The 26,040-nt window shown below is 40.1% G+C and overlaps 1 protein-coding gene and 1 pseudogene across 2 annotated transcripts in view; one reads left to right on the top strand and one right to left on the bottom strand.

The window, feature by feature from the left end:
* LOC308089144 (uncharacterized protein) overlaps nucleotides 1–4,349 on the top strand; it is a gene marked incomplete at its 3' end in the record, with an annotated part of 19,574 nt that extends 15,225 nt beyond the window's left edge. The window contains exons 5-6 of the mRNA XM_080433712.1: nucleotides 1,563–1,817; nucleotides 4,033–4,349. Of these exons, the coding sequence (XP_080289838.1) occupies nucleotides 1,563–1,817; nucleotides 4,033–4,349 (572 nt within the window). The remainder of the gene's footprint in view (nucleotides 1–1,562; nucleotides 1,818–4,032) is intronic.
* Nucleotides 4,350–13,487: 9,138 nt separating this feature from the next.
* LOC308089142 (4-galactosyl-N-acetylglucosaminide 3-alpha-L-fucosyltransferase 9-like) lies at nucleotides 13,488–14,085 on the bottom strand (annotated as a pseudogene). The gene has a single exon. The product of its transcript is annotated as a 4-galactosyl-N-acetylglucosaminide 3-alpha-L-fucosyltransferase 9-like (transcript).
* Between the last annotated feature and the right edge of the window lie 11,955 nt (nucleotides 14,086–26,040).

Genomic DNA, 26,040 nt, shown 5'->3' with positions numbered 1-26,040 from the left:
AGTAAAACATGTAAAAGGAAATGGGATTATCAAAATGTTTTTGGAATAAACATTGCTTTTTCAAATTCAGTGTTTACACGTGTTTTTCAGAATGGATAAAACTGTTTTTTTTATCCATCATATCGATATCGGTTACATTGGTTATCGGCCATAACAGCAATGAATTATATCGGATATCGGTATCGGACAAAATGTCACATCGGTGCATCCCTAATATGAATGTACACCGTCTACTTGCTGGACAACAAACACAGGACTACAGACTACACTACACTACTCTACACTTGTGGCAGCTGTCAATCTACTCACTCAAGATGGCGGCGAAAGTGGGCTGATTTAACGGTGTCTCGACCCCTATAACCACGCGCACTTCTGTGATGAAGGCGGAGCTGCCTCTCAGCATCACATTCAACACATTCTAATACAGACTGAAACCAGGGTTGATTTCCTCGACTAAAACTATAACGAAAAATGTTGGTCGAACTTTTTTCACTGACCAAAACTAAATAAAAACTAAATAACAACTAAGCTGTGATGACTAAAACTAAGACTCAATATATTGACAATTTCATCAACAAATAAAAACTAGACTAAAATGTTAGTGAGTGACGAGTGGAGAAGAGATCCAGTAGAACTAAAAGACAAGTCATTGTATGTTTGGTTGCGCTCGGGTGTTGTGCTCTGAAAATAGCAGATCTACAAGCTCACAACGCGTCGCACTGCGTCAGCACACAACCAAGTGTAAAATCAACCATTACGACGCCATCATGGCACCGCCAAAATACATTTTAGTCGACTAAATCAACTGTAGATTTAGTCGACTAAAATCTTATGATAGTTAGTCGACTAAAACTAGACAAAAACTAAAACATTTCAGATGACTAAAATATGACTCAAACTAAATGTAATTTTATTCAAAAGACTATGACTAAAACTAAATGTAAATCAACACATCCTGAAACCTCATTACAGCACCTGGTCTGGTGGCGTGCCTCACTAATCATTAGACTGACAACCCTAACCTCCTGGTATCGTTTCCCGCTGCCGACACTCTTTTTACAACCACTATTTGTTTTGATGATTAACTCATTGACTGCCAGAGTTAAAACATCGTCTATAGCTGACCTACCGACTGACCGACTTTTTTATTATCAGAAAAAGACACTCACACACACACACACACACACACACACACACACACACACACACACACACACACACACACACACACACACACACACACACACACCTGTATATTCAGTATAGAATGTTGAATGTTGGTCCAAATACATGAACATTAAAACAGATGTTAGGAACTGTTGTTGTGACATCATGAAATAAATCATTCTGTATGAATTACTTTCATAATAAAAAACAAACAAAAAAAAACATTTGAATCTGTTTCAGTGTGAATAAAACGTTTGACAGGAAGCTACTTTTAATATCCAACCTTTCACTTCATATAAGAACCAAACATGATTGTTTAACATGATGATTATGTGTTATTGTCACTGTGAAGAAGTTTGTTGTTGAATTTAATGTCATCTTTGTTTTATATCCAGTGTTCCATGAGGAGATTCAAGTCCTTAGCTGTTCAGACACAGTTAAAGACTCATATAAAGAGTTCATGTATGCACTGGATGGTGAAGTGTTGATGTACGCAGACTACAACAAAGGGAAGGTGGTGTACCCTCAGCCTCCGTTTGTAGATCCAATCACCTACACAGCAGCTTATGAAGTAGCTTTGGGTGATCAGCAGTACTGCAAAAACAACCTGAACACCATTCGCACTGCCTTGAAGAAACCACCAGTGAAAGGTACATGAATACTATTAACACAATATTAACTAAAACGGTTGAATGTATTTAACATGAATGAAAATGTTTAAACATGTATATTAAGCATTTATGGTTTTTATGGTGAAATATTTTCTATATAATAATTATTTTTAGTAAACATGAATATGTGCTCGAGGTGCAGATAATACGATTATACAACAGTTACCATAGAAATAAAACATATCAAAATGTATTCATATTGTGAGGCATTTCTCTCTCATAAATAACAAACTTTCTGTGAGTGTTATCTCTGTTATCCTGGAAATACATGATGGGGTCTGACAGACAGACAGACAGACAGACAGACAGACAGACAGACAGACAGACAGATAGACAGACAGACAGACAGACAGACAGACAGACAGACAGACAGACAGACAGACAGACAGACAGACAGACAGACAGACAGACAGACAGACAGACAGACAGACAGACAGACAGACAGACAGACAGACAGACAGACAGAGTTTACGCCACATGGCCGGATTAACCCGGTGCTACCACCCGTTTCGGTGGCGGGGGGGGGGGGGGGGGGCACGTTTCACCGTCTTAGCGCTCCTCCAGCGCTACATTTAGGTGCTTTTCGGTATCAATACTGCAATCTAGAAGTACTCTGTTACAACTCAAAGTCCGGAATTCAAAATTGACTTGAGTAAAAGTACAAAAGTATTGGCATCAAAATTTACTTAAAGATATAAAAAATTAACATTCAATCTGGGAACGCATCTCTGTCATTTTAGATTTCTTTGGCTATTCAAAAATAGCAGATCTACAAGCTCATAGCGGAGTGCCGCGCTCTTAGCTTTTTTTTAAACTATATTTTTAAATCAAATCTTTGCTTCTGGGGGGTCCCTGGAACAACATATTTGACAAATGTTCGCTTTAAAAATATATATATTTAAAGATTTGAACACATTTTCAAGATTTATCCAAAAAAATAGCAGATCTACAAGCTCATAGCTTGTCTACAGTATCTGCTATTTTTGATTAGCCAAAGAAATCTAAAATGACACAGATGCGTTCCCGGATTGAATGGGTTAGTATTCTTAGAAACAGTCTAAAGTGGAGTCTGAAGAGGTGAGTCTTCAGATTATGGTGGAAGATTAGGAGTGAGTCTGCAGTTCTAACTGCAATGGGGAATTTGTTCCACAGTTTGGGAGCTAGAAGGGAGAAGAGTCTAGGACGTGTGGAGTGTTGTCCAGGGTGTTTTAGAGAAGGGAGAAGAGTCTAGGACGTGTGGAGTGTTGTCCAGGGTGTTTTAGAGAAGGGAGAAGAGTCTAGGACGTGTAGAGCGTTGTCCAGGGTGTTTTAGAGAAGAGAGAAGAGTCTGGGACGTGTGGAGCGTTGTCCAGGGTGTTTTAGAGAAGAGAGAAGAGTCTGGGACGTGTGGAGCGTTGTCCAGGGTGTTTTAGAGAAGGGAGAAGAGTCTGGGACGTGTGGAACGTTGTCCAGGGTGTTTTAGAGAAGGGAGAAGAGTCTAGGACAGACAGACAGACAGACAGACAGACAGACAGACAGACAGACAGACAGACAGACAGACAGACAGACAGAGTTTACGCCACATGGCCGGATTAACCCGGTGCTACGACCCGTTTCGGTGGCGGGGGGTGGGGGGGGGGGGGCACGTTTCACCGTCTTAGAGCTCCTCCAGCGCTACATTTAGGTGCTTTTCTGTATCAATACTGCAATCTAGAAGTACTCTGTAACAAGTCAAAGTCCGGAATTCAAAATTGACTTGAGTAAAAGTACAAAAGTATTGGCATCAAAATGTACTTAAAGTACCAAAAGTTAAAGTAGTAAAATGTTTGAAAATAGCAGATCCACAAGCTCGTAGCGCGGCACTCGGTGCCGCGCTATGAGCTTATAGATCTGCTATTTTCAAATAGCCCAGGTATAAAAAAGGGGTTATCCTGGAAGTACATGATGGGGTCTGACAGACAGACAGACAGACAGACAGACAGACAGACAGACAGACAGACAGACAGACAGACAGACAGACAGACAGACAGACAGACAGACAGACAGACAGACAGGTAGGCAGACAGACAGACAGACAGACAGACAGACAGACAGACAGAGTCATGTTTACTCAGCCACTCTAGTACTTGACAATTCAAACACACACAGTGATGATATTATATACAGATGATAATATAACTGAACATTAATGACATTTTAAATGGTCTATTTCCAGATGGATATGTGTACTATACGGCTCAACGCTGTGTGTTTAACTCCAGTGAGCTGAAGGACATACAGTTCATACAGTCAACTAATTTCGATGGTGATGAGATCCTCAGGTGGGACAGTAGAGTAGATCAGTATGTTGGATACACTGAGTATGGTGTGAAGAACGCAGAGCGCCTCAATAAAGATCCTAGACAACTGGCTGTGGCGAGAGCAGAACGAGAGGCATACTGCAAACACAACATTGAGAACGACTACCCTGCTGTTCTGAACAAGAGAGGTGAGCTGATCTCAGAGCAGCACTCAACACTCATCACCTCATAAACTATAACATGACATCATAATAAATCATTCTGTTCAGAGATAATTAATGGTGTTAATATTGATCTGATAATGACTATAAAACATCACTTGGTCTGGGCCGTAGCGTGACGGTCCAGGCACCCTAGACTGCAATGCCAGCCTGACAGCGTGTCGCGGGTTCGACTCCCGATCCCGACGACCTTTGCTGTGTGTCACCCCCTCATCTCTCTCCCCATTTACCTGTCAGCCTACTATCACTATCCCTCTCTCTAGAAAATATAAAAAATAAACATTCAATCCGGGAACGCATCTCTGTCATTTTAGATTTCTTTGGCTATTCAAAAATAGCAGATCTACAAGCTCATAGCGGAGTGCCGCGCTGTTAGCTTTTTTTAAAACTATATTTTTAAATCAAATCTTTGCTTCTGGGGGGTCCCTGGAACAACATATTTGACAAATGTTCGCTTTAAAAATATATATATTTAAAGATTTGAACACATTTTCAAGATTTATACAAAAAAATAGCAGATCTACAAGCTCATAGCTTGTCTACAGTATCTGCTATTTTTGATTAGCCAAAGAAATCTAAAATGACACAGATGCGTTCCCGGATTGAATGGGTTAGTATTCTTAGAAACAGGCTAAAGTGAGTCTGAAGAGGAGAGTCTTCAGATTATGGTGGAAGATTAGGAGTGAGTCTGCAGTTCTGACTGCAATGGGGAGTTTGTTCCACAGTTTGGGAGCCAGAAGGGAGAAGAGTCTAGGACATGTGGAGCGTTGTCCAGGGTGTTTTAGAGAAGGGAGAAGAGTCTAGGACGTGTGGAGCGTTGTCCAGGGTGTTTTAGAGAAGGGAGAAGAGTCTAGGACGTGTGGAGCGTTGTCCAGGGTGTTTTAGAGAAGGGAGAAGAGTCTAGGACGTGTGGAGCGTTGTCCAGGGTGTTTTAGAGAAGGGAGAAGAGTCTGGGACGTGTGGAGCGTTGTCCAGGGTGTTTTAGAGAAGGGAGAAGAGTCTAGGACGTGTGGAGCATTGTCCAGGGTGTTTTAGAGAAGGGAGAAGAGTCTGGGACGTGTGGAGCGTTGTCCAGGGTGTTTTAGAGAAGGGAGAAGAGTCTAGGACGTGTGGAGCGTTGTCCAGGGTGTTTTAGAGAAGATTCAGACAGCTCCCCTGTGTTAGCTGATATGAGTGAGCGGGAGGGGTTGTAGGGTTGGATCAGGCTTGAAGATATGGGGGTGTCATACATTTGGTTGCTTTGTAGGCCAACATCAGTGTTTTGTACTCTGTGAGGGCAGCAACTGGGAGCCAATGGAGGGAGAGGAGAACGGGGGAGAGCCGAGAAACGTGAACATTTTGGCTGGTTGACCAAGTGTGTTGCGGCTTTCTGGATCATTTGGATCTAATGTGGATAATATACAATTATTCATGATAATGACATGTTCCTATGACTGGTAATAATAATAATAATCTTCTTCATCCAGTGGAGCCCAAAGTGAGACTGAAGTCAGAGACTCCCCCTCGTCGTGGTGAACACACTCACATGCTGAGGTGCAGCAGCTACGACTTCTATCCTGAAGTGATCCTGGTGACCTGGTGGATAGGTCAAGAACCTTTGACCTCTGGTCTCTCCTATACCGATCTGTCTGATGGAGACTGGTACTACCAGTACCACTCCTACCTGGAGTACACACCCAGGTACACACCTAACAGACACCTATGGAAATACACACCTAATAGACACCTATACATATATTCTTTAAAAATAAAACAAGTGTTAATCACTTGCTGAAAATGGCCCATTAAATGGTAGGCTTATATTAAGTCTCTCACACACACACACACACACACACACACACACACACACACACACACACACACACACACACACACACACACACACACACACACACACACACACACACACACACACACACACACACACAGGAATACGCTATAACGTGCGTATCTCGTTACTAAGTTTCTTCTGCCTCTTACCTTCCTATTTTTTCTGCAATGGGGAGGGAATAGTGGAATACACAATAAACACTAGAGCGGAGGAGAGCCCAGCAGGGCATTCACGCTCCTACACAATAATAGTCAAAACAAATATTAACAAAGATCAACAGATCAATGTGAATAGAATCGCGGCGCGGTTCAGCATGTAGATCAGCTACTACTATTGTGTCTGTGTCTGTGTGTGTGTGTGTGTGTGTGTGTGTGTGTGTGTGTGTGTGTGTGTGTTTGTGTTTGTGTGTGTGTGTGTGTGTGTGCGCGCGCGCGCGTGTGCATTACAGATCAGGAGAGAAGATCACATGCATGGTGGAACATCCCAGCCTGACCGCGCCTATCAAGATGGACTGGGGTCAGTTATTGTAATCTACTGTAATCTACTGTCTAAATAGCAGATATACAAGCTCATAGTGCGGCACCGAGTGCCGCACTATGAGCTTGTAGATCTGCTATTTTTGAAAAATCGTGAACATTTGTGCAAATCTTTGAATATATATTTTTTTAAGCGAACATTTGTAACTGTCAAATGTCTGTCAACATACTGTATGTCTTAAGTTTTTCTGAAATATATCAGTGGTGCTCAAACCTTTTCTTGTCAAGGACCCCCCAAATGTTTTTGGCCGCTGATCCCCATCAAAATATGTTGTTCCAGGGACCCCCCAGAAGCAAATATTTGAGTTAAAAATGTTGTTTAAAAATATATATAAATTATATTCAAATATTTGCAATGTTCAGATTTTTCAAAAATAGCAGATCTACAAGCTCATAACTTGGTGCCGCGCTATGAGCTTATTGATTTGATAAAAACAGATACAAGACCAGATTGATTTGATAAAAACAGATCAAAGACCAGATTGATTTGATAAAAACAGATCAAAGACCAGACTGATTTGATAAAAACAGATCAAAGACCAGATTGATTTGATAAAAACAGATCAAAGAGTCATCATGGTTTTATCAATGTGAAAACAAGACAGTTTTCTAAGACAGAACAGGCGCTGATATTCTTTTTTACAAACTGCCTCACAGTTCTGAGTCTAAGACTCTGTCCTAAGATACTTTCTGCACATGATTCCACAGCCTGCTTTATAATCATCATAGTAAAAGGTTGATTCATGTTTTCTAAAATCTATCATCATATCCTTTGTTTTGGATGTATTTAGCTCTAAGAAGGACATGTCACATCAGGTGACAAACTCCTCAAGGACTGGACCAATAGGGTTGGACTCATTATTATACCGAACAGACTCACAATGACTGTGTCGTCTGTTTATTAGGGTTAGGGTTAACCCATAATATGATATGATATGATATGATATGATATGATATGATATGATATGATATGATATGATATGATATGATATTTGTATTATCAGATGACTCCATGCCAGAGTCAGTGAAGAACAAGGTGGCCATGGGAGCATCAGGTCTGGTTCTGGGTCTGGTCTTGTTCCTGTCTGGATTCATCTACCTCCAGTGGAAGAAACGAGGTGATTAGTTTACATGTTTAATGTTTAATTAACATGTTTCATTAATTATTATACTACCAGTGGAAAAAATGAGGTCAGATCAACAGAGGATCACATGACATGTGGAGCCCTCACAGAAATGCAAACAAACAAACAAACATGTAAAACCACAACCTAAACAGGTTTATATTGGTTTAGAACCATAACCGGTTTAGACCAGTTTAGACGACCTAGTTAGAGGTCAAAGTGTGTTCTATGTAGTCACATTTAACTTTAATACATCAGTGTTACATTTAGTCTTAAATAAGAGTCAAATGTTCACATTAGTTCTGATGACTGAACCGTAATGTTTTTGTGTTGTTGTTGTATTATTGTGTTATTGTGTGTACAATGTAGAAATACACAAACAATGCAACATAGGATTTATTTGTGTCTGTTTTTTGTCTCTCTTCTTCTTCTATCAGGTCGTATTCTGGTGCCGACAACCAATGACGATCTTTAGACTCCTCCCACACACCCAGGTTCACTTCCTCTTTCTTTCTACTAAACCTTTTTTTTGGTAATGTATAAAAGTGTATAAAACTATAAAACATACACAAAACAACATGCTTGTGTAAGAAGTGCAACAACTAGCCTGGTAAACCATCCCGGTCGCGTGAATTCACATTATCATGTGTCTTCTGCTTAATTTCTTATAATAATGAATCTAATAATCAAATGTAATAATCAAATGATTTGTTGTATCAGACAACACTGATGACAATGTGGTCAGATGGGGGGGGGGTCCTCTTGGTAAACTAACAACTTGCTCATGATCTATTCACCATGTATAGCATAGTTTTAAATCATTAAACCATTAACAAACATTTGACAAGTTATGAATAACACATTAACTGATCATTTGGGAATGATTAATTTACTATTATAAGGGAAGGTTATTCTAAAGTGTTAACATGTTCACACAGTTAATACATTCTGATTCTTATTTGTTTATTGTCTTTTCACAGAACACCTGGGTGTGTTTTCAGAGAAGCAGAGAGTCATCGCTGCCCTCTGGTGGAGAGAGGAGGAAAGTTGTGTGTCCATTCAGCTTTTAAATACTCATAACAGCAGCACAATGATGACATCATCCTCCTTTTTTACAAATGTGTCCTTTAAAAATGCTAAATGGCTAGCCAAGGCTAACGATAATTAGTGTGCGCCCATGTCGACGTGGTTTTGAGGTTAGGGTTAAGGTTAGGTTTATAGACATAGTGTTTGTGAGGTTAAAGGTCAGGGTTTAGGGTTAAGGTCAGGTTTATAGACATCGTTTTTGTGAGGTTAAAGGTCAGGGTTTAGGCGCCACCTGGGCGACACACCAAAGGAAGAGGGAGTCCCAATTAATGTGGGCGGTTCATCAAATTACTTTGTATAGTTTCTGTCGTCAGAAAACACAAACATATTTCAGTTCTAAACTATATTGAAACATTAAATAATGATCACACACACAATCAGAGTTCTTCATAACATTAATATTAATATCCATCTGAATGGAAGTCAGTCAGTTTGTGAAAAAGGTTTTATTATTTTATAATTGACCATAAGTCATTTATTATGTATTAATTTATAATATGTGATAATGAATGTGTTACGATCATTATGACATCACTGTTTCCCTGTGATGGGTGGACCTAGACCTTCTAGGGTGGTCTGAGGTGATGGGTGGACCTAGACCTTCTAGGGTGGTCTGAGGTGAGAATGGTGGACTGCCACAGTCTATGACATTAATGGGAAACGCTGATGACATGCAATCATTTATAATTGCATGTGCATATAAATCATTACTTAATATAATGATTTATATGTAATCATTCATATGTATAATGAGCAGGGGAGCAGATCTCATTACAACTGGGGGGGGGGGGCAAACAAGGAACATTCTCATCAATAATATCACCAACACAGAGTTCAGTTCTTATTTTTGGATCCTGATTTGACTAATGATCAATACATCCAGTAATCAATACCTTCCGTTTATTATCAATATCTACTCTAAATGATCAATATCTAAAACTGGGCAGGGCTTCCTGTCAGTTCATAAATAATAATTCATTACTCAGCACTAATTGAAGGACACATGGTGAAGTGTCCTAAATGTGTCCTATATGTATAACTTCAATTTAATACATGATCCATACATTCAGTCTATCCTCTCCCATCGTCCCATGAGGTTTTAATTATGTTAATTATGTTAATTAGGAGAATGAGAGCTCTGGGTTGTGACAGTGACATGATGAGAGTCAACAATAACAGAAAGGTTGTGCAAACTTTACTAAACTTTACTAAAACGCTTCTATTAATACCATCTGTCGCTTAATAGACCAAGACATTATGCACACTGTAACTCAGCCTTACCGTGTCTCCTATAACTTATTACCTACAGAGAAAACAGCACTGAAGGAACTTATGGACTCTAAAGATCTGGTAATTAAACCCGCAGACAAGGGAGGTGCTATCTGCACCCAGGATGCAGATTAATATAAAACTGAGATCCTCTCCCAATTGTCTAATGAAAAAGTCTACACAAAATTGAAATCCGATCCAACTGACTCATTTCAAAAGATTGTCTTACCATACTTGGAAGTGGCCAAACTTAAGGGCTGGATCTCTGAATCTGAATTCGACAATTTACATAACCAGCACCCAATTCAACCCGTTTTCTACATCCTGCCCAAGATACATAAATCTTTAGAGAATCCTCCAGATCGGCCTATTGTAGCTCAGACCGACTCCTTGCTGTCTCCTTTATCTGCTTTTGTAGATATGCTCATATTAAGCCATTTGCAGAGTCTCTACCGTCATACATTAAAGATTCCACAGACTTTATTAATAAGATTTCTAGCCTTAAAAATATCCCTGATGATGCCTTAATAGTTACCTTGGATGTGACAAGTGTGTATACTAACATACCACATGATGGAGGCCTAGAGGCATTGAAGTTTTTTCTATTGCATGGAGATGACTCGACAAACCCCCCAAATGATTTTATTATTGAATTGGCAAACCTCGTCATGAAACATAACTATTTCAAGTTTGACAATGAGTCTTATCTTCAGGTTTCAGGCACCAGCATGGGCTCTATTTGCGTCCCTAACTATGCTAATCTATATATGGGATATTTTGAGCACACTTTTGTTTCCAACCCAGACATCAACAGCCATTTGAATATAATTTTAAAATGGTACCGATACATTGATGATGTCTTTTGTATTTACCAGGGTAATGTGGATGAACAATATGTTTTTTTGAGACTGTTGAATAGTTTTGACTGTAATTTACAATTTACAATGGACCACAGCACAGAGAAAGTACATTTTCTAGATATGTGGGTCATGAAAGGCAATGGAGATTTATTCACTAAACTATACAGAAATGAGACTGATAGAAACACACTCCTTTTGGCCACCGGTTTTCACCCTACACCACTGAAAAGGGGCCTCCCCAAGAGCCAAGTTTATAGACTAAGACGGGTTTGTCATTCTACAGAAGATTTTACTGAGAAAGCCTCAGAGATGTGAGATAGGTTTGTGGAGCGAGGCTACCCCACCACATGGGTGAACCAAGCCTACAATACAGCGCTCCACAAACCTCCTTCTGAACTGCTCACCACCAGTAACAAGAACAAAAACAAAGAGACATTTTCAGTCACTTGGATTACAACTTATTCCCCTCACTCGCAAGCCATCAAAACAGTCTTCAAAAAACACTGGCATATTTTACAGTCAGACCCTGAATTAACCACTGCCTTTCGTGATCCTCCTCTATTTGTTTTTAAACGTGACCGCAATCTCAGAGACAACCTTGCCAATGCCTATTTTGCACAAAATAAACCAGCACAGTCCATCCAAACACGTCTTTGCCCCTTACCAAATGGAAATTATCGTTGTGGTCATTGTGCGCAGTGTAATAACACAACCAAACTAACGCACTTTAGACATCCACACACTGGAAAAAGAGTTTCTTATTAGAAGTATAATCACCTGTGATAGCACCCATGTAATCTACATGATTCAGTGCCCTTGTGGCCTAGCATATGTTGGCAAAACTACCCGTAAATTAAAACAACGCATCAGTGAGCACAAAAGCTCAATACGCAGGAATGATAGAGAATATCCTGTCGCTATTCATTTTAATGATGCTAAACGTGACATATCCTCTTTTAGATTCCAGGGGATAGAACAGATCAAGATGCCACCTAGAGGTGGGGATATAGACCTTCTCCTAAAGAGAAGATGAGCCTACTGGATCTTCACACTCCAAACACTCGCCCCAAAAGGCTTAAATGATGAATTTGTACTTCATGTTATGCTGTGATTAGTCAAGCGTTATTTGGATGGACTAGCTATGTAATAGACCTGTTGTGCTCGATTCGTTTATTTTTACCTTTATTCTCACTGTGTGTCTTTTTATTATTATTGGGTCCACTAATATTATCTCTTCCTTTATAGATATTGAAGACCTGGCCCGATGACATGTACAGGCCTTTTCCTCTGCTATTCAGAGCCGTAATTAGTGTTGCTGTGACCCAGAAAAAAATGTATTTTGTGAATGGGATTGGTGTTGCTTTAATATGATGGTGGTGGGAGTGGCTTTAGGTCTGAGATTGCGGGTGCAGCCAATGGGTTGCATGTCCGACGACCTTCACTTGGGAGATGTAGCCTTTAAAATGTTTGGTGGTTGATGTGTTCTGTATTGTCTGTCCTGATGAAGGTCTAACGACCGAAACGTCGATTAAGAATAAAGAGCTACATTTTTTTGCAAGTTCCAGACGGTGTGCGGGTCTCATTCTTTGACTTAACCATCAGAGATCTCCTCCATAATTTATACTTTTTTGACTTACGCACCTGTCGCCAACCCTGGAGGTGAGCATCGGCCTCCTTACGAATATACGTTTGTTTTTTTCAAATCTTTGCTTCTGGTGATTCTACTAATGTCTTCTAAATCCTAACAGTTTTCTGAAACACATGTTGCTATAATATCAGTGGTTCTCAAACTGTTTCATATCAAGGACCCCCAAAATGACATGTATTTGGCTGCAGACCCCCATCTCAAAGTATTTTGTTCCAGGGACCCCCAGAAGCAAAGATTTGAGTAAAAAAAATGCTTGCTTTAAAAAATATATATATTGAAAGATTTGCCAAAAAATAATTCAAGATTTTTTTTTAAATAGCAGATCTACAAGCTCTTAGCGTGGTGCCGCGCTAAGAGCTTGTAGATCTGCTATTTTTGAATAGCCAAAGTATAAAATAATGGTTAAAGTGGTTAAAATCTAAAAGGACACAGAAGTGTTCCCCGGTCTTAATGGGTTAAACCATTTAGACCCATTCTAAAACGGCTTCTAAATCCTGACCTGTTTTCTGATAAACTTCAAATATTTATTCAAAAATATCAAAAAATTAATGTTGCTAAATACTGTACAATAAAGCAACAGGAACCCTAGAAGGGGTTCCTGTCCTGAAAGGTATATAGTTACAATAAGGGGTTCCTGTCCTGAAAGGTATATAGTTACAATAAGGGGTTCCTGTCCTGAAAGGTATATAGTTACAATAAGGGGTTCCTGTCCTGAAAGGTATATAGTTACAATAAGGGGTTCCTGTCCTGAAAGGTATATAGTTACAATAAGGGGTTCCCGCCCAAAATGTGTTGTTAACCCATGCAGTACCATTTAGTGAGATGATGAAACGTCCGATAGCCTTTGTTCATTCTCAGATGCTGACACGATGGACAGACCTGATCTCTGACAAAGACGTGCTGATGGACCTTGTACCTCTCTCTCCACTGGAAGTAGAGCATGTACTCGGTGTGGTTGTTGTCCAGGTAAACCAGCCTCTCCGCCAGCTCCTTGGGGCCGCCGGGCGAAGTCGTCCACGTGAATGAAAGAGTCTCCCGGAACGTGGTCCTCGTAGTTGGCTCTGGAAGGGCCCAGGACCACGGGCACGGCCCCCATCCTCAGAGGATGGTACAGTCTGTCCGTCATGTAGTCCCTGTGGATGGAGTTCTCCCACGACAGGTAGAAGTTGCAGCCGTGCATCACCTTGACGTACTCTTCTGGAGTCACGGCGCGGTCGAAGGCTCTCCCGTAAACTTCTATCTTGACGTGGTTTTTCATCTCCTCGTAGACCTGGACTCTTTTATACTGAGGGTTCCAGTTGCTCACGATCCAGCACACCAGCTGGTCCTTCTCTGGCAGCTTGAAGCTCTCGTCCTCCTGTGTCACCATCACACATTTAAGTTGACCATTCATTGTCACTCAAATAAATGCGATTAACGGTTAAAGGGATAGTTCACCCCCAAAATGACTTTTTCTATGGATTAGTCACCCCATGGAGACTTGAATTCATGGATATTTTTTGTCTCATTCCTAAGACAATAATATGACCGGTCCGCTGGTCATCAAATTATTGTCTTAGGAATGAGACAAAAACAAAAGAATATCCATGAATTCAATTCTCCATGGGGTGACTAATCCATAGAAAAAAATATTTATTTGGGTGAACTATCCCTTTAAGTACAGCACTTGAGTAAATGTACTTAGTTACTTAACACCACTGACCTGAAATCAACCTTGTGGCCAAACGGCCAGAACCACATCAATATCAGAATGTGGTTCTCTGTGTGAACGGACTGTGGAACCATCTGCTTGTCTGGTGGTGTGGTGCAGTTTGGGTTGAGGAGCTGAAGGGACGTGTCTGGTCCTGGTCTGGAGACCTTCTCCTTCTTACAGATGCTGAAGGAGGTCAGGTTGATGTCCAGGTTGTAGAACATCAGATACCACAGCAAACACAGGAGGAACAGGAAGCCCATGCACAGGTGTTGTCTGGTGCACTGGAACCATGACGTCATGGTTCTAGCTCTGAGAGAGAGACACACACACAGAGACTACATTACACAACCTATACATTACTTACAATGAATTACTATCCACTGCATAGTAATACAGATAATAAAATAAACTATATTCCACAGCATAATAATAAATGAATAAAAGAGGAAGAGGAAAATGACAAAGCATTCACTAAATAATATGGTTCTTAATAACCTTTTAAAGAAGAGTTACGTTTCTATGTGTAACATGAGCCATGAATACTAATAATTATCTTCTGTACATGATAAAAAGTACATTATCAATCAGCAGTGGTTTGAATAAATCTGTTGTAATGAACATGAAAACATAATTATTATTATTATTATTCTCAGCTGGATATGAAAGCTGCTGAAAACAACACCAGCAGTTTTCTATGGATTAGTATATATATATTTTTTTTTTGGTCACACTAAGCCAATAATTTGATGCCCAGCGGACCGGTAGGCAGCGGTTCCGGTAGGAGATACAAAAGAGAATCTTTGTGTCTCCTACCGGAACCGCTGCCGGTCATCAAATTATTGGTTCAGGAATGTTAGTAATGTGACAAAAACTAAAATATCCATGAATTCAAGTCTCCATGGAGTGACTAAATCTATAGAAAAAAAGTCATTTTGGGGGTGAACTATCCCTTTAAAGAACTAATCCAGTATAATGCTGTTCTACAGTCAGTTCTGTGTATGTGTTTCACATCGTGGTGTTGTTTCAACAGACTAACAGAATAAACCTCTACAAGGCCAAAGAGGGTGACAATGTTATCACAAGGAAAGATGAAATAATGACCTACCTGGGTTCTATCTTAGGGGGCAACGTCTCCAGTGGAAAAATGACAACAACAAATAAAGTAATGATAAAAGTCAACCAAAGAAGAGGTTTTGTATTCAGGATCTCGTCTGTGGTTCAGCAGGAACACACTGAGGACACTAGCAGGAGCACTCACTCATCCAATGTCATTTTGACTTACTTTAGCACCACAAAGGCATTAAAAACAAAGCTTCAGACCCTCTCTAAACAAACAGGTCAGGTTAGGTTACTACTATAGGCCTCACACCCAGAACTCACCTAACCCCCTGTTCATTATGTTCAGTGGTGTAAAGTTCAATACTTTTACTTCTACTCCACTACATCTCAGAGGCTAATATTGTACTTTTACTCCACTACAATTATTTGAAAAATAAAGTTACTTTGCAGATATAAATTATTACATTATAAAACATACATTAACCACTTTAGCCCTATTTTATACCTAGGCTATTTTAAAATAGCCGATCTACAAGCTCACAACGCGTCGCATCGCGACGCGTCGTGAGCTTAGATCGGCTATTTTCAAACATTTTAGTACTTTTACTTTTGGTACTTTAAGTACATTTTGATACCAATACTTTTGTAATTTACTTTTACTCAAGGAAATCTTTATTCCGAACTTTTACCCTTGTAACAGAGTACTTTTACATTGCAGTATTGACACTTTTACTCCAGTAAAACATTTGAGTACTTTTTCCACCACTGCTCAAAACAAACTGGTCAGGTTACTGGTTACAGCGAAGGCCCCCGATCCCCCCGGGTTACTGTGACCTCCAGGAGGGCCTTATCTGAGGATCTTTTTTTTATTTATTTTTTCAAATGGGGATTTTCACTGTGTATAAATCATAAAATTGAAGAAACTTTTAAATTTAAAACGTACATTTTACTAATAATAATAAAAAATAAAAAAGGATCATGTACCCAAAATGCACTTGACTTCCTGCCAAAACTTCACAGACGCGTGACTCCTATGCGCGCGACCGGGACCCGGCACGGCAGCGTAACATAATGTAAACATGCAGAACTGGCTAAAAACAGGGAAACTGTCAGGTGGACGTGGTGAATCTAAAGTTAATGAAAGTAATGAAAGTAATGAAAGCGGACAGGAGGAAGAGGCGAGAGCAGCGGAGAGCAGCGTTGTAGTGGAGACAGAGAGTGATGATGACAATGACACGGGGGAAACTGAAAAGGGGGTTTGTGGGGCACAGACACAACAGCCAGGCCCTCCATCAAGAAAACGGGCTAAAAGAGACAACGAGACTGGGCGAAAGACTGGAATAAGAAAAAGGAAATATGATGAAAATGATCTGTGTCTGGGCTTCACTTGGATTGGTGATGTGGATCACCCAGACCCCCAGTGTGTGATGTGCGGTGACGTCCTATCTAACAGCAGCATGAAGCCTTCATATCTACGTCGCCACTTAACCACTAAGCATGCCGACGTAACTAAAGAACCCCTTGCATTTTTTCAAATCAAAATTGGCGGAGTTGAAAGACAGACAAAATAAACTGCAGTTTCATTCATGTGGTGGCTCTACCAAAAAGGCACTAAAGGCTTCTCATCTGGCAAGTTACAGAATTGCTAAAAAAAAGGGCTACCTCACACACTTGTGGAAGACGTGTGCTTGCCAGTTGCCAAAGATATGGTTGAATGTATGATTGGAGAGAAAGAAGCAAAAAGACATGATCCCTGTGTCCAACAACACTGTGTCAAGACGCATCGATACGATGTCCGAAAACATCCTGGCTACGTTAGTCAGTCGCGTGAAAAACAGTGAGTTTTATTCTCTCCAAGTAGATGAGTCCACAGATGTGGCAAATCTGGCTAATCTGTTGGTGTACGTTCGTTACGTATTTGAAGGAACGGTGAAGGAGGATTTTTTGTTCTGTCGGCCTCTTGTTACCCGAACAACAGGAGAAGAAACCTTTAATTTGATGAATGCCTTTATGAGGTCCAATGGAATCGACTGGACGCGCTGCGTTGGATTGTGCACTGATGGGGCAAAGTCGATGACAGGGAAGCATATAGGGCTTATAGCTCACATCAGGAAAGTCTGTCCATCCATTGTGTGGTCACACTGCAGTGTTCACAGGGAGGCCCTCGCTGCAAAAAAACATGCCAGCTGATCTACTTTCAGTCCTCCATGATTCTGTGAAACTGGTTAATTTCATCAAAGCTCGTCCGCTAAATTCAAGGCTGTTTACTGTGTTGTGCAATGAAATGGGAAGTGAACATAAAGCATTGCTTTTGCACACTGAGGTGCGCTGGTTGTCGCGAGGCAAAGTATTGACAAGGCTCTTTGAACTGCGACATGAACTTCAACAATTCTTTGAAGACAACCCGTTCCATTTGGCCTCTAAACTGCATGATGAGGATTTTCTGCAGAAGCTTGCCTACCTGGCTAACATATTTTCAGTTCTGAATGAATTGAATTTAGGTTTGCAGGGAGTCAGTGTTACACTGTTCAACACACACGACAAGATCGAGGCCATGATAAAGAAGCTACGGTTCTGGGCTCGCTGTGTGCGACGTGAGTGGGAATATGCTCCTGTGTTTCCCTTCACTTCATGCGTTCTTGGAGGAAAACAAAGTTGCCATGAGTGAACCTGTAAAAGGGCTAATAACAGAACATCTCAACCAGCTCGCTGAGCAGTTACGGAAATATTTCCCACCTATGGATGCATCTCAAACGTGGATTCGCAACCCATTTGAAGTTTCCCCTCCTGTCCCACAACTGTCACTACAACAGCAGGAACAGCTGATTGACCTGTCATCTGATGGAGCGCTGCTGCTGTGTTTCAAACGAAAGCCACTTGTACATTTTTGGACAGAGGCAATGACAGCACACCCCGACCTGCAGGGTTTTAATGCCCTTTGCCACAACCTATCTATGCGAGGCTGGATTCTCTTGTCTCACAGTGAAGACAAAATATCGGCAAAGACTGAATGATGTTGAGAAGGACTTGCGCATTAAACTCTCTTCAATTGCACCAAACTTCGCAGAGCTTTGTGCACTGATGCAGGCCCACCCGTCGCATTAACGTGGGTAAGTAATTAACCATCAATATCATTATTGCAGTGCTGGTTTTAATATATTAATTTTAAATAGAATCGCAGGTAGAACATGATTCCACATAACAGAGAAAACAACACAAACCCAAGCAAAAGCAATTGAAATTATGATTAATCTCAGCTACTGGGAATAATCACGCCTTTCTTTTTCTCTCTCTCTCCCTTCCCTCTCCCTCCCTCCCTCTCTCTCCCCCTCTCTCCCTCTTTCTCCCTCTCTCTCGGCCCCCTCGCTCTCTCTTTCTGCAGGCTGAACCTCCTGCACTGCACTTGAAAATCCTTAAAAATCCTTTTTGTTTTAGTTTTTTGGCCAATCTGTTTCAGAGCCTACACATGTCATTTTTATTTGTTGCAATTTGAGTAAAATGACTAGTGTTACATTTTCGCTAATAACTGCTGCTGATTGATGGTGGTTAATCGTTAGTTGTGGCTCCATAAGGGGAGCATAATGTTTACTTGGTTTCATATTATTATTCTGAATTCTCCCAATTTTTGTGAATGTGAGAGCTCATAGGCCTACTGCACTTTTGTATGTGTTCTTAGTGGATTAAAACTGATGCCTGTTAGTGCGGATATAAATAGACTGTGTTGCCTTTTTTATGTTGGGCATTGGGGGGTCAGACCGGCCGACAGGCGGGGATGAAGGGGACAGTCGCAACAAAGACGTCGCAAACTTCTTAACTTAAGAATTAATGTAATGTATATTTGTGTGGCGGTGGACTGGTGGAAATGCGCGCTGCGTGCGTCGCATTTGAACCAGTATGTTTATTTAGACTTCTGTAGGAGAGTCTGTGTTACCTTTTACAACTGAAAGTGATACAGGGAGAGCATTTAGTTTCAGGGAATGAGGATGTTTGTTGTTCCTGTTCCAGTGCATGAAATGTCTCTCATTTCAGAGTTGCTTCATGGAGAAGTTCACATGGGGGCAGTGGTGGAAAAAGTACTTTGATTGATTGATTGAAATTTTTATTAGGCAAAAGAATGTAAAACAACACAGTTACATTTATAATGCTTTTGTCTAAAAGGTCCGGCCAAAAAAGTCCTTGCGGACTTGTTTCCGTTGGGGTCCTTGAGTTAATTTCATAGACATATATAGTAGCAACCAAACAGTTCAAAAATCAACATGAAAATACAGATAATACAGAAAAAATACCACTATGTACAAAAAAAAAGCATTTAAAAAATATATGTACAAAAAAAAGGGGGGGGGGGGAGCATGGAAAAATAAAAATTATATACAAAAAAAGCATGAGGAAATACAAAATATGTACAAAAAGGAGGAGGGGGGGGGGGTCGTCTGTCTACAGGGAAACTGGTACTAGCTCCTCTTTCGGCTGTTTTGAATGAGCCCAGCGAACTGCATTTTTTGAGGGATGGGGTTAGACTATTCCATTCCTTGGTGGCTGTGCTATAGAAGGAGAATTTGCCCATGTTTGTTTTATGGGTGGGTGGTACCAGATTGTTGTTTACGCTCCCTCTAGTTTCGTGGCTGTGGGTGTCACTAACTACTCAAATGTTTTACTTATGTAAAAGTATCAATAATGTGATGTAGAAGTACTCTGTGTTACAAGTAAAAGTCTGGAATTAAAAATTTACTTGAGTAAAAGTACAAACGTTTTGGAATCAAAATGTACTAAAGTACCAAAAGTAGAAAGTACTCATTATGCAGAATGTCCCATTTCACAAGTTTTCAAATATATGAAATGTCTAAAAAATCTTTTGAAAATAGCAGATCTACAAGCTCACAATGCGCCTTGTGAGCTTGTAGATCTGCCATAGACACACACACACACACACACACACACACACACACACACACACACACACACACACACACACACACACACACACACACACACACACACACACACACACACACACACACACACACACACACACACACACACACACACACACACACACACACACTATACAGAACCTTTCACAGTTACAAAATGAATAAATTCTGTATGGGACAAACAACAGACATCCTTTAATTAAATCTAATCTGTGTACAAAATGAATGCAATGATTTAATGTTCCACTTTCATGTATTTTAAAGCTCAGCTGCTGTCAATACTAACTGGAGATAAAGTTTCAAAAGGTTGACTTTTTTTTTCTTTCCAAGACTGAAAAAAAGTTTATAATTTATTATACATCCCAGATAAACATACATTAAAGAATGTGCTGATTTACCTGTGTTGTTTCTCACTGATTGATCTGCAATAAACCAGTGGTTCTCAACCTTTTCAGACCACGACCCCCCAAAATAATCTTATTTGAACTCGGGACCTCCCAAAATAATCACATTTGAACTCGGGACCCCCAAAATAATCATATTTGAACTGGGGACCCCCCAAAATAATCTTATTTGAACTCAGGACCCCCCAAAATAATCATATTTGAACTCCCCACCCTGAAAAAGACTTGAAATTGTAGGAGTTGAGGCGTTACATTTAGTTTGACTCAGTTCGCACAGATAAATAGATCTACATGCTCTAAAAGAGCTTGTAGATCGGCTATTTAAAAAAATGTTGCTCTTTCTTATATTAATTGACAATTTGGCCAATGTTTGCCCAGTTTTTAGTATAGTTTATTGATTACTTATGAAGCAGCAGCTATATACTGTTCATGATATGTGCAATAATCCAGACTGTCGTCTTTCTGGAAACAGATGATGTAACATCGTATCTTTAATTTGATTGGCTGATTATTCTAAACTACAGAACGAGTCCTCCTTCATTCTCTTTCAGACTCCAGAACTTCTCTTTCGGTAAGCATCTGTTTATTCTGATCTGTTTATTCTGATCTGTTTATTCTGATCTGTTTATTCTCATCTGTTTATTTTGATCTGTTTATTCTGATCTGTTTATTCTCATCTGTTTATTCTCATCTGTTTATTCTCATCTGTTTATTCTCATCTATTAAATTCAGTTCAGTTTTGATCACTGATGATGAAGATTACAGCCACCCTCCTCATCCTCTCCTCTGTACTTCATGTCAAAGCGATCCCAGAAAGTAAGTACATTATATTTATGTTATTATATAATATATACATTTACATATACTGTTAAAAATGACACACACACACACACACACACACACACACACACACACACACACACACACACACACACACACACACACACACACACACACACACACACACACACACCTCTCACGTGACACTTTGATCACATGACCAGTGTGCTTTTAAAGACATTAGATGGTTTCAGCAATGAGATGTAATGAGGCTTGGATTGATGTTTAATGAACATGAACAGCATTTTACCAGTGACGCTGAACACACACACCGACACACACACCGACACACACACACACACACACACACACACACACACACACACACACACACACACACACACACACACACACACACACACACACACACACACACACACACACACACTTCAATTCAATTCAATTCAAAGGGCTCTATTGGCATGAGAAAACATACGTTTACATTGCCAAAGCAGAAAGCATAATACAACAATACAGCAATACAATCAAAACAAAAAATATGTACATTTGAAAGTCAGAATCTTCAATAGATCATTTTCTATGTACCAAGATCACTGGGTGCAGGTATAGTGCCGGAATATACACAATGATTAGTCTTTAGGGTGGTTGTGTTCCGTTTGATATCCTTTTCCTATCACAGCAACTCACGAATCTTGCTGCTGTGTTTGCACACACACACACACACACACACACACACACACACACACACACACACACACACACACACACACACACACACACACACACACACACACACACACACACACACACACACACACACACACACACACACACACACCCCTCTGAAGTAACACTTTGATCACATGACATGATGGTATCATCAGTGAGATGTAATGAGGCTTGGATCAGAGGAGCGTCTGTGAGTTCAGTTTACAGGTTCAGGTTCCCGGCTCTTCCTGGCTTCATAATTAAAGTGTCCTTGAGCAAGGCACTGAACCGCGTCATTCCAAAACCTCTTGTGCTATAACCACGCCCTCTTCTGTGAGGAAGGCGGAGCTGCCTCTCAGCATCACATTCAACACATTCTAATACAGACTGAAACCAGGGTTGATTTCGTCGACTAAAACTATGACGAGAAATGTTGGTCGACCTTTTTTCACTGACGAAATCTAAATAAAAACTAAATAAAAACTAAGCTGTGATGACTAAAACTAAGACTAAATATATTGACAATTTCATCAACAAATAAAAACTAGACTAAAATGTTAGTGAGTGACGAGTGGAGAAGAGATCCAGTAGAACTAAAAGACAAGTCATTTTATGTTTGGTTGCGGGTGTTGTGTTGTGCTCTGAAAATAGCTGATCTACAAGCTGATCTACGTCGACAAGCTCACAACGTGTCCCAGCGCGACGCGTTGTGAGCTTGTAGATCGCCTTGTAGTATTTGATATTTTCAGCATGCAACCAAGTGTAAAATCAGCCATTACGACGCCATCAAGGCACCGCCAAAATACATTTTAGTCGACTAAATCAACTGTAGATTTATTCGACTAAAACTAGACAAAAACTAAAACATTTCAGATGACTAAAATATGATTAAAACTAAATGTAATTTTATTCAAAAGACTATGACTAAAACTAAATGTAAATCAACACATCCTGAAACCTCATTACAGCACCTGGTCTGGTGGCGTGCCTCACTAATCATTAGACTGACAACCCTAACCTCCTGGTATCGTTTCCCGCTGCCGACACTCTTTTTACAACCACTATTTGTTTTGATGATTAACTCATTGACTGCCAGAGTTAAAACATCGTCTATAGCTGACCTACCGACCGACCGACTTTTTTATTATCAGAATAAAAGACACAGTTACAAATCTCAGCTATAATTAGCTGACCTCTGACCTCTCCCAGTGCTTCATTTCAGTCTTATGGCCCTCAGGATGAAGGAGTTCTAGAATCTATCTGTGTTAAACTGATATAAACCTATCAGTGAATGTATCTATTAAACTGATATAAACCTATCACTGAATGTATCTATTAAACTGATAGAAACCTATCAGTGAATGTATCTATTAAACTGATAGAAACCTATCAGTGAATGTACCTTCATTCTCTTTCAGACTCCAGAACTTCTATTTCAGTAATCTGTTTATTCTCATCTGTTTATTCTCATCTTTTAAATTCAGTTCAGTTTTGATCAGTGATGATGAAGATTACAGCCACCCTCCTCATCCTCTCCTCTGTACTTCATGTCAAAGCGATCCCAGGAAGTAAGTACATTATATTTATGTTATTATATAATATAGCCTATACATTTATATCTAATATTATTATATAAAAACAAATATGAACAATGCACAATACAAACAAATGACACACACACACACACACACACACACACACGCACACGCACACGCACACGCACACACGCACACGCGCACACGCACACGCACACACACACACACACACACACACACACACACACACACACACACACACAAACACACATCTCATGAGACACCCCTCTGAAGTAACACTTTGATCACATGACATGATGGTATCATCAGTGAGATGTAATGAGGCTTGGATCAGAGGAGCGTCTGTGAGTTCAGTTTACAGGTTCAGGTTCCCGGCTCTTCCTGGCTTCATAATTAAAGTGTCCTTGAGCAAGGCACTGAACCGCGTCATTCCAAAACCTCTTGTGCTATAGGGGCCGGGCAAAAGGCGTGGCCAAGCTTAGGTTGAAGTAGTTCCGGTGGCCATATTAGGTGGGCTCCATAACAACAGCTCGTATCAACAACATTGACAGTTACCCACGAGTCACGACGTGTCCTGAACTACAGCGAATTTATTGGTAAAGGACAGAAGATGGACCGGGCAATGAGTGCCAGAGAGATACCATACAGAGAGAAGCTGAAAGCAGACGCAAAGGCACGCTACCCGGAAAAAAGTCATTACATCTGTGCCCTAGACCAGATGTAATGACAGTGCCCAGTCAGTCACAATCATTCAATTTACCTGAAAAGAACAACGTTTTGTTGCTTAGTTGTGCAACCGAAATAAAATTGTCATCTTGAGTACTGATTATGTATATATATTTATAATATTATTATAGTGAAGTATTATTATTAATTTTATATTGTTCATTGATCATTGAGAAAGTGCACAACGGACCTGTTGCGATCAGTGTTGCCATATTTTGCGAGAGAAATAAGCAACTAGGTCTATGAAAACAAGACCAAAAGAAGTGGCTTAGTGACATCGGCTACTTGAAAATAGCCGATCTACAAGCTCACGTGAGCTTGTACATAGGCTATTAAAAAAAACTCTTGCAATAAAATAAAGAATATTTTGATTATTTTTTGAAACATTCTAACAACACAAATGCTCCCTGGCACAAAACATTTTCATGAAAAGATTTGAGAACCACTGGTTTAATTTTTTTTTTTTTTTTTTTAAAGCCTAAATAAGCAAGTACCTAAATAAGCCTAAATAAGCAAGTACACTTTATAAATAAGCCACACAAAACTACTAATTTTACAAGCAACTTTACAGAAAAAGAAGCCCAAAGTCGCTTATAATAAGCCGACATGGCAACGCTGATGCTCGCCTCGCCCTCGCCTCCAACAGATGTTTATATGTTTGATTGTGTGCTGTCATGCTCGTTTGAGCTTATATGTGTTTGGGAATGTTGTTGAAGGTTATGTTATTTCGTCAGCTGACACCCAAGCCATACTACATTTATTTGATATCTCCGACGTCTGAACACATGCTGACAGACAGACAAGCGTCCCTGGCTGTTTCCTCAGCCACCGTGACTGTGAACCACCCACGTTAGACAACGTTTCTCAGACTGGACACATAGAGAAACACAATTTAGCTGTTAGCTCAATCTCATTGTATTTAAGATACCCAAGCCAAGCCATACGACGTTTCTTTGATATCTCCGACATCTGATCTCCAAAGCTTTTCTTCCAGGTTGGAAATGTGTGCAATTTTAACTTTTTAATTTAACGTCTGAAACCTTGCTAAATTAGAGCAACAGACAAGTTAGAGATAGATAATAATGTACACCGTCTACTTGCTGGACAACAAACACAGGACTACAGACTACACTACACTACTCTAAACTTGTGGCAGCTGTCAATCTACAGTACTCACTCAAGATGGCGGTGAAAGTGGGCTGATTTAACGGTGTCTCGACCCTGTGACGTCGCTATGCCCGGCCCCTATAACCACGCCCACTTCTGTGATGAAGGCGGAGCTGCCTCTCAGCATCACATTCAACACATTCTAATACAGACTGAAACCAGGGTTGATTTCCTCGACTAAAACTATAACGAAAAATGTTGGTCGACTACCTTTTTTCACTGACCAAAACTAAATAAAAACTAAATAAAAACTAAGCTGTGATGACTAAAACTAAGACTCAATATATTGACAATTTCATCAAC

Source organism: Gymnoscopelus braueri, assembly GCF_963280865.1.
Source record: "Gymnoscopelus braueri genome assembly, chromosome: 7".
Lineage (NCBI taxonomy): Eukaryota > Metazoa > Chordata > Actinopteri > Myctophiformes > Myctophidae > Gymnoscopelus > Gymnoscopelus braueri.
This window is presented reverse-complemented; position numbering and strand designations above follow the sequence as displayed.